General features: G+C 43.9%; 1 protein-coding gene across 1 annotated transcript in view; it reads right to left on the bottom strand.

Annotated features, from left to right (window-relative positions):
* Positions 1-6,490: 6,490 nt before the first annotated feature.
* LOC146195119 (neprilysin-3-like) overlaps positions 6,491-9,515 on the bottom strand; it is a 37,827-nt gene continuing 34,802 nt past the window's right edge. Inside the window, exon 5 of the mRNA XM_084596727.1 lies at positions 6,491-6,879. Within this exon, the coding sequence (XP_084452853.1) occupies positions 6,491-6,879 (389 nt within the window). The remainder of the gene's footprint in view (positions 6,880-9,515) is intronic.

Here is a 9,515-nt window from a genome sequence, read left to right as displayed (position 1 = left end):
ATAGCTGTTCTTGGACGTGCGCTCCTCTTGCAGCGCCAATGAAACCGTGAATCATCTCTGTTTCTGTCTATCCCTGGTCTTGGTCCGGCTGGCTTTTGGGGCCAATTTTTTTCAACGGACTTTCCCTGCTCCGCAACTTCCCATGTCCTGTTTCTTGCCCGATCCTAGCTGGCCACCCTTCGTCATCTCCTGGCGTTGCTGAGCGCCAGTAGACTACATGGTAGGCTCTGAGCCGCGACCCATCCCTGGAGCACTGCCACGCCCCTTAAGCGTCTGAGGTCATTCTTTCCCAAGTCATACCTGCCTCTCCATTGAACCAAGAGTAGGTGGCAGTTTATTTCGTCCTCGCCATGGCTTCTACTCCAACTCGGTCTTCTCCGCCCGGACTACCCTATTCCCCCAACGGCTCTAAGCAATGTTGACATGACAATGGACGGTAGAAATCGAACCTTTCTCCTCAAGTAACAGACAGGGAGGCAGAAACTGAACTGGGCAGCGGGGTATCGGTACCATGCCTCTGCTCCTGCTGCTTGCCCGAGATAGGCTTGTTTGCTGCCCTCTGTGGGGCTAAAGAGAATGCGAACTAGAGATGTCCGCCGAAACACCGAGGCTTTCCTTAGCACCTGAACGCTCGTGTTTAAGAAAGGACGGAATGCGTGCTTGTCATGTCTCTGGCCAATCGCCCCATTTGTGACTCAAAAGTTTGTTTTATTTATGTTAACGAGTGCGTCTCTGTTGCCGGCGCTCCTTATTGAGATTCATGGGCGCACGATTCAACTGACCATATATGGAGCTGTTCGTAGACTGCGCAAGCGGAAAACCACACCTCGCACGTCGTGGCAGCTCCAGCTTATGTCAGAAACCCAGAAAATTTTCCCCTAGTACCCTTTATCTGAGTCACATCTCGCTTTCGTCGTTTTAGGTTGTCAGATGTTTGTTCTTGTTCGGTAGGAACAGAGACTGAGAAAAGAGGTAAAGATTTTTTAACAACTCTGTGCGAAATGTCTAGTTAGACGTCACACGCAAAACAGTGCGGAGCAAGTGATAAAAATTCTTTCGTCTTTCTTAATATTTATCTTCCATGCTTTGAACACTTTGCCATGTCTGAGTCATCTCTTGTGTTAGGAAACACGTTGGTTATCTACAGTTCGTTCACGAGAGAAATCACAATAGCTTTCTCTTCTAATCCAGCAAGTCAGTAATGTCTAGTTTACAGGCAATTTACCAAATTTCTCCACAACCTGCAGCAATGCAGTGAAATATTTAAATATTGTTGGAATCCAATCGTTTTTCCCACTTGAGCCACTGCAACCAGTCGGAATACCTTTTTGCGGCATAGCGGCAGAAATGGCTAGCGTGTTCATTTGCATTTGAAATAGCCTTGTAGAAGTGTGCGATGTTTTCATACTGTTCTTTTTGCATGCCGATGTTTTGCGCATATAAATTACTTCAGGTGTGCAATGTCTGGTTCTAGGTCATTCTGCCAATGTTTTCTTTCCATCTTCTCCTGGTTGTATTGTTTTATCCCACGGTGCATAATGCGGAGGGACATAGAATTACTGCTTACTTTCAAGATTTACTTTAAAAACAAGGCTGCTCTAAACTCATGCGTTCAGCGTATGTAGAAACCTATGCTAGCGTATTTTCATAGAATTACAAAAAATGTCCAAAGAAGCTCAAACGTGCTGTATATCATATATGTGGTAAAAAAGTTCCCTAATTTAGAGAATCAAACTTTTGCATTGATTTTGAATCTGTTTATTTCGGTGTGCGACCCGGCAAATTCAGATTTAAAATGGGAGCGATTATGTACAATGCAAAGGTATATTTTCTTTTGCTTAGGTATGATTCCAGATACCACGAAATATTCACTTTTTATGGCACTTCATATATCTTGCTGCAAGGTGTTTTTCTTCTCTCTCATTATGCCATAACGTTTTGTAAGGAGTGAGAACTGTGACCTTGGTGTAACACCAAGAAATATTCACTTTCATGGCATTTCATATATCTTGCTGCAAGGTGTTTTTCTTTCTCTTTCATTTGTCACAAGACTCATTATTTGTAAGCAGTGAGAACTCTGACCTTGGTGTAATTACACAGTTATCCGAGATTTTACGGCTGGATACAATTCAACTGTGAAGGCCAGATACCCTTCAAGCAGAGCAGAGGTCCTCAAAACATTCGAGCCCCCTGCTGTCAACGTGCTGTAGACAATCGCTTTGCACCAGCCGGCAGCCTGCAATGTAACCTCGACCAGCATACCTAACTAGGGCAACAATCTACATCATTCATGGTCACCGCGACGCAATAGCGATAGGTTCACACAGTTTGAACCCCAGGTGGTCGAAATTTCAGGAGTCCTCCACTACGGCGTCTCTCATAGCCTGAGTTGCTTTGGGACGTTAAACCCCACAAACCAACCAACCAGTTTGTTAGATGATCTGTGAAACCTTTTAAAATGTACTGGTCGATGCTTGCAGTATCATTATTATGCTGCTGCTTTTGTTTTGTTTCTATGATTTGAACAATCAACCTGATATCTGCTTGCTACACTGAGGCCTGTGGTTTGTTTGGCTTTTATACAGATGCCATTCGTGACAGCAGGAAGGGAAGTTGTTGATTCCCAGGATTTCATCCGCAAATGGTTACTGGGTTCGTTACACTGACATCGTTAATCGGCTATAAAAAGCGGTTTGATATGCCAGTCCGCTCTTTCCATCCAGGCATTGTTCTCACCTTAGCAGAACCTCTGAACATCTTGCTGCGTCATAGCAGCGTAGCTACAGCTATCTGGACAACCCGAGCTGTCCCCCAATAACTCTTCCTCTCCATTTTATATATATCCAAGGACTGCTTATCAGTATTAGGCTACTTTAAAATACAGGCAGCTGGTTAATTTGTACAAGAGGGGTATATTGGTTAAATAAATATACATAGAATATTGAGAGGATGTTTTCTTCTGTCTGAATTGCTAATAGTTGAACTTAATAGTTGAACCTTCATACCTCTTGGTATTTTCCTAGCAAAGCATCTATCTGAAGGCATGTATCTAAGAGTCAAGCACATAATAAGGTAAAAGCCTTTCTACGCTCATTTTACGTCGGCAGAAAGTGACCAACGAACGTGCTATCAGAACTTTTGCGCCGTATTAGGACAAATTAAATAAGAAAAATGATTGATAATGAGAGTCAGTAATTAATAGACATAAAGATTTTTAGAGCTTATAACTAATAATGACTTGTAATGGCCCATACATCTGACAACTTGTACCGACTATGATTGATTAGAAATGGCAAAAATTCTTAGTAATGAGTAGGTAGTGATGATTAATGAGAAGAGAGGAATCGCTGGAGAAAGATGTGATGTTGGGAATGGTTGAGGGTCACCGGAAAAGGGGTAGGCAGCGAACGCGATGATTAGATGGCATCCTCAAGGCGCTGCAGATGAATTTACGTGATGTTAGGAAGATAGTAGGGGGTCCGAAAGCATGGCGTGATGTGGTCCATAGGGTCACGAAGAGTCGGACACGACTGAACGACTGAACTGAACTGATGATAAAAATTACCAATAACGTTTAATGACCAATATGTCTAACAACGACTTCTATCGGCAAGTAGAAATGATAATTAATGCTCGGTAAAAAGTAGTGATGGGTAAATGACTACTAATGACTTGTAATGACTGTACTTCGTTTCACACATAGAAAGTCAATGCACCCAAGCATGCGGTACCAGTTCGCGCTACTCGTTAAAATCCTAATGTAGTGCGTAGAAATATGAAATTGCAATGAAAAAAAAAACTGAATATTGGCCAATATTGTAATAGAACGATGCATGTGTTCTATATCGCAAATAGATTACTTTTTCTTTCATGTCCATTAAACATAGCGACTTAGTTTCCTGGTTGTCTCAGGCTTTAGATTTTACGTCGGCCAAAGCCTGCCAGCGAGCTTCGTCAACCTTTTCGTTCACCTTCTTCACAAACCACAGTAGCTCGTACCAGACAAGAACTTGCCTGGCATACAAAATGTGCCAGGCAAGCATTCAAGCTCTGCATACGGACGCAGTGTAAAGAGTGGCAAAGCTCTGTGGATTAGGATCGTCAAAGTTAAAACACGGAAAAGAGCCCTGTGCAACAGAAATGCATTGAAGAAGGATGGACAATTGGGCAAGTTGGTATTGGTTCATATTGGAAGGGCACACAGTAAAAATACAAAAGACAAAAAGGAAGAAGATGAACAGACGTGCGCTGATTTGCAACTAGAGTTTATTGGAAACACACATATTTATGCAATTATTTTAAGTGATAACAAAGACTCTAGAGTACTTGAGCGAAGCACATTGCAAGGTGTTCAAAACATAACAGAAATCAACCATCACTGGATGTTAACTTACTCAGAATGATGCCCCCCTCTCCCTTGAAAATTAAGAACATAATTATGAATTATCAAGAAACACCACCTCTTTATCGACTAGTATAACAGAAGGCTGGCTTACAAGTTACGACTGCCGCTTTCAGATGAAGTAGGCCTCCATCAACTCTCTTGTTTTATACCGATGCCGAAATGTGCTCACAACTGAAATGCGGCAGTTGTTTTGTTGTTCTTCTTTTCATCTTTTTCACGAAAGAAGTTTCAGTGTTATTAATGCACTCGGCTAATTAAGCGGACATGTTAATTCTTGTTTCGATGCCAGTCCTATCATTCATTTTGCGGTTAGGAGCTTTGTACCTTTTAGTTCTGTGAGATACAACTCGGAAGAGCCAACTGGGTAGAGCGGCTTAAGTCGACCATCCTTTCGATCCATTGAGTCCAAGTTAGCGGCTGCTGATTACTGTTCAAATTCTTCCGCTTTCCGTCACGCGGCGCTTAGGACGGTGCTCTTTTCCATAAACGCGGAGCGGAGGTTTGCCGACAGGTAGAGTAGGCGAGTATAATAGAAGGAGGCTCCAGAATACAGTATCAATCATATCTGGCAGGTGTTTCAAAAGAGACGATTCTTTGGATAACAGCAATTATTGATGCAAATGACCACAAAGCCATCACATAAAGATTTCTCAAGTTCATAACAAATTTTTAATAAGGTTCTTTATCGAACGACCCAGAAAAATGTAATGCAAAGTGTCCACCATAAATATTTTACGTATTTTTAGAGAACCGTGCTCATTGAAGAAAGTCGGAGATGGCCCAATGTCCGCTCCGGATCGAATGTTAGGCTCTCAGGGCATGACCATATATCAGTGATCATATATGATCATATATATGTTAGCCTCCCAGTGCATGATCATATATGAGTGAGCACCGGTATTTCGTTAGTTTACATTACTTTACCAGCAACCACATATGACAAGCAACACAAGCCCGAAACACCGTTTGTATATTATTGCAGTAACAGTATAGCCCACTAAAATAATATGGCTTCATGCAGCTAGATGGAAAATCATTCATTTGTTATTTACTTGGCCGGATGCCCTAACTTGCGTTTGTGACACCAGGATTCAAGTTTTACTTTCAAGGTTTCTGTTAATTGAAATGATTGGTGGATGGAAGGATGGATGGTGAGATGGAGATGGTTAGATTGTTCTTTCGTAAATTCTGAACGCGGACGCTAGGATGGAAGTAAGTAATTTTGTTCTCGCTGAGCGGTACTTTATTCACTCACACTGATCTACATGCAACTGCAAATGAAGAGGACGTATTTTTACATTTTATATACTAAGATGAAGGGACGTGTGAGGGCGGTAACTAGAAGGCGAGATGAACGGAACATTTGGCTTTTCACTAATGTCTGTTGTTTCCAGGTAAGTTGGAAATATATAGCTCCAGAAATGCAACACAGTAAACTATTCCGATATGAAATGATTCTATATATATATAATCTAAAATATTCTGCGAAACTACCACTACAAGTTTAATAATATTAAGTCGAAGCCGAACTAATATTTGCGCAAGTAAACCATGCTGGTGCAAATAAAAAATCTTTGTTTAATAGTACTGACGAACTAGCCTTTTTCTTGAATATTAGAATATTTGAGGCGTTATTATGGTTATTGCTACAATTTATGGCTGCTTGTTTTTTTGTCACCTGATTAACAAACCCTCCTTCTACATAAACATAGGTGCAAACTTATCTGCAAACAAATAGGCAATGCATATATTATCATCAAAATAAAAGTCGCTAAAATATATGTATACAGTTAGCTAACACATGTAAAAGCGATGTCATCCGGGCAGCGAGGTGTCCTGAATTTCTCTTTTCACATAAAACCTTCATAGCACTCCTATCATTTTCTGTTCAAAATGGAAATCATGAGTGAAAAAGTATAAAATCAAGGAGCAAGAAAAAATAAGTAGAAAACAAAAGACATGCGCCGATTTCTATATATATGTTCAGCGAGCTCTCCAGAGCGTGCACACGCATAGTCCGCTTATTACATATCTTGATAAAACTTGCGCTATCAATGATCGCTTTCGGGCGAGTACGCATAGGCGTTAAAACATGTTCTTTCCGAAAGGCGTTTTCGCCAGCGTCACCGCGTCGTCGCCGCCACTCAACCCAGCCGCGGACGACTGCTGCTGCTGCTTCGTGGACGATGGAGCCTTGGTTGTGGTTCTCGGGAGGTCACTTTCGAAAAAGCCGCATCGCCTTTCGGGGTTCATCGCCGTGCTGACGGGGCACTGAAAGGCGCCGGCGAACGTGCGGTAGTTCTTGAGCGGCAACGTACAGGACAGGCGCTGCCGCTCGTTGCGCTCGCGAGCGCAGTACGCTTGGCAGAACGAGACGAAAAAGGCCTGGTCCTCGGAGAGGCCCAGGAAGTCCCGCCGTTTCCACCAGCGCGTCCGGTCACTCATAGACCGGATAGCGTTGAAGGCCGCGTAAGCTGTGACAGAGGCGGCACCGGTCAACTTTGTTAGTGCAGTCTCGTAGAGCGAACAAACGATAAGGCATCGAGAAAGAACAAGGCGGTCAGGGAATGAAATGTATATAGAAGTGCCCGCAGCGACCATAGTTGTCATGTGTTCTGAGAGCGTTATCTCTATCTGCTTATATGTCCCGGTTTCTCGCCCGTTTCTCTGTCGCTCATAGATTCAAGATGAGATGTTTGCCTAGTCATGTGATCATAGCTACAGCATTGTAAATACTTTCTTAAATACCACTCGACCACCCATGCAATGGAGGCCACCACTTGGTCCAGCATGTGTGGCGTCATAATTCCCAAAGCCTCATGAACGAGGCTCCCCCTCCCACCCCTGCAGCATTGCCTACTATACACAGAGCAGCCTTGCAGACTCAACCTGGGAATGGATGTGTAAAATCACTTAACATCACCATTGGTAGCAAAATTGTGGTTCAGTAGTTTGGGGCACAGGTTTCTGAATGTTGTCAAATAAATTGGCACCATATGGCGCGCAGAATTGTTTTTCGAGCTAAGTCCTAACATGTGCGAAGGATTCGCACTGACGTCCTTTGTTCTTTGAAATCCTAATGGACTGCGTCCTTCGAGGGCCGCGGCGGAAGAACCAGTGCACGTAGTGTGCTGCAGGCGGTGCCAAACGAATCTACGTTTCGTGACGTACCCGATGATAACAGAACTGACGACGCAGGTTCAAATGCTGTAAATGCTTAGTGGGCTCGGCGGCTTAGTGGGCTCGGCGGCACCACGGAAATGGAGCGCCCTAACTGTCTTCACTTCGTTACGCAGTTCACCCCACTTTCCTGGTCCTGGCTGCTTTCTGTCCTCGGAGTGCTGTCCACCTGCACACCATCCACTGTCAACGCTTTGCCTGTGCTTCCGTCTGCGCATGCCTTTGCGGGTACGGAACAGCAGCTGCCATATCATGTTCCGAGAGCCAAGTGCGAGCCATTGCCTGCAAGCGCGGATACCTGGTTTCCGCATCAGTATCTACAAAGTCCCTGGCCATCATCACTGCTATCTGAGACAATCGCCGCACCCTCCCCTAGATTCAGCCATATAAAGCCCGACCAAACCATCGCGGCGCTTAGTGGGCTCGGCGGCACCACGGAAATGGAGCGCCCTAACTGTCTTCACTTCGTTACGCAGGTAATGAATTGCCATAGCCTTTACGCTAAGCGCTCCAGTGACCGCTGTCTCTTTGTGCTGCCGGGCCCACGGCGATCTTTAACAATATTTTATGAGTGTTCATACATGCTGTTGAAACTACTTCTGCTGGCCGGTGATGTAGAAACGAACCCTGGTCCTGACCCTACCGACAGCTCAACTGAAATACTTGCCGCGCTTACAGCTTTACAATGCGGGCAGTCAACTATACTTGAGCAATTAGGCTCTATCAAGTCAACCCTTGCAGTCCACGAGAAAGCTTTCGCGGACCTAACCACTAGGCTTTCGAAGATTGAGTGTGACTTCCAGTCTATTTCAGATGCAAAGTCTCAGATTGACAACATTCAAAGTGCTACCGCTAATTGCTCAGCTCAGGTATCTGCTCTGACTGCTCGCATTGACGACCTTGAAAACATGTCCCGTCGAAGCAATTTAGTGTTCTATGGGCTCAAGGATGCAAAAAACGAAACTTGGAGTGAATCCGAAAAACTCGTAACAGATCTTTGTATAGAGCGGCTCAGCATAACCCTTGAAAGTGAGGATATTGAGCGAGCGCATCGTATAGGCACATTCAGTGACGGAAAACAGCGCCCGATCATAGTAAAATTCTTGCATTTCAAAGACAAAGAACGCATTTTATCTTCAGCCTATAAGCTAAAATCCACCGATTACGCAATTAGTGAAGATTTCTCTGCTAACACCCGTCTCGCCCGTAAACGCCTTATTGAATTTGCGAAAGCTAACCACATGTCTTACAAGCTGCGTCACAACAAACTAATTTCTAATGGTAAAACCTACATCTTTGACCACGCAGCCGGGAATGTTCTTGAACGTAAGTCATAGCAGTTACCAGTTCTCAGGGAACCCAAAAATGATCATCTATCACTTCTTTACACAAACATTCGCAGTATAGTACCCAAACGTGAATCCTTGTGTAGTCTTATCAGTTCTTCGTCTAGTAACATCGTTTTACTAACTGAAACATGGTTAAAGTCCTCTATATCGGATTCTGAAATCATGCCTGATTTACCCGAGTTTCATATATTCAGGAAGGACAGACCTGACGGCTGCCGTGGCGGTGGTGTTCTGATCGCTGCCAAACGCTCCCTAAATTGTTCTATTATTAACATAGTCACCTCGTTGGAAATGGTTTGGGTGTGCTGCCATGCTTCGTCTCCCCGCGTACTCATAGGTGTATGTTATCGACCACCTGATATGGACAGTTCCTTTATAACGTTGTTTCATGAAGCGCTTGAGTCGCTTATCTCTTCTTACCCCAACACCCCTATCTTACTCTTCGGCGATTTCAATTTTCCGTCCATAGATTGGAACGATATTGCCCAAACCCTAATGAAAAGTCACGTATCTAGCGAATTCCTGAACACATGCCTAACGTTCGGCCTGACTCAAATGGTTTCTGAGCCGACCCGCACTAC

Source organism: Amblyomma maculatum, chromosome 3, assembly GCF_055883805.1.
Source record: "Amblyomma maculatum isolate TAMU_Amacu chromosome 3, ASM5588380v1, whole genome shotgun sequence".
Taxonomy (NCBI): domain Eukaryota; kingdom Metazoa; phylum Arthropoda; class Arachnida; order Ixodida; family Ixodidae; genus Amblyomma; species Amblyomma maculatum.
This window is presented reverse-complemented; position numbering and strand designations above follow the sequence as displayed.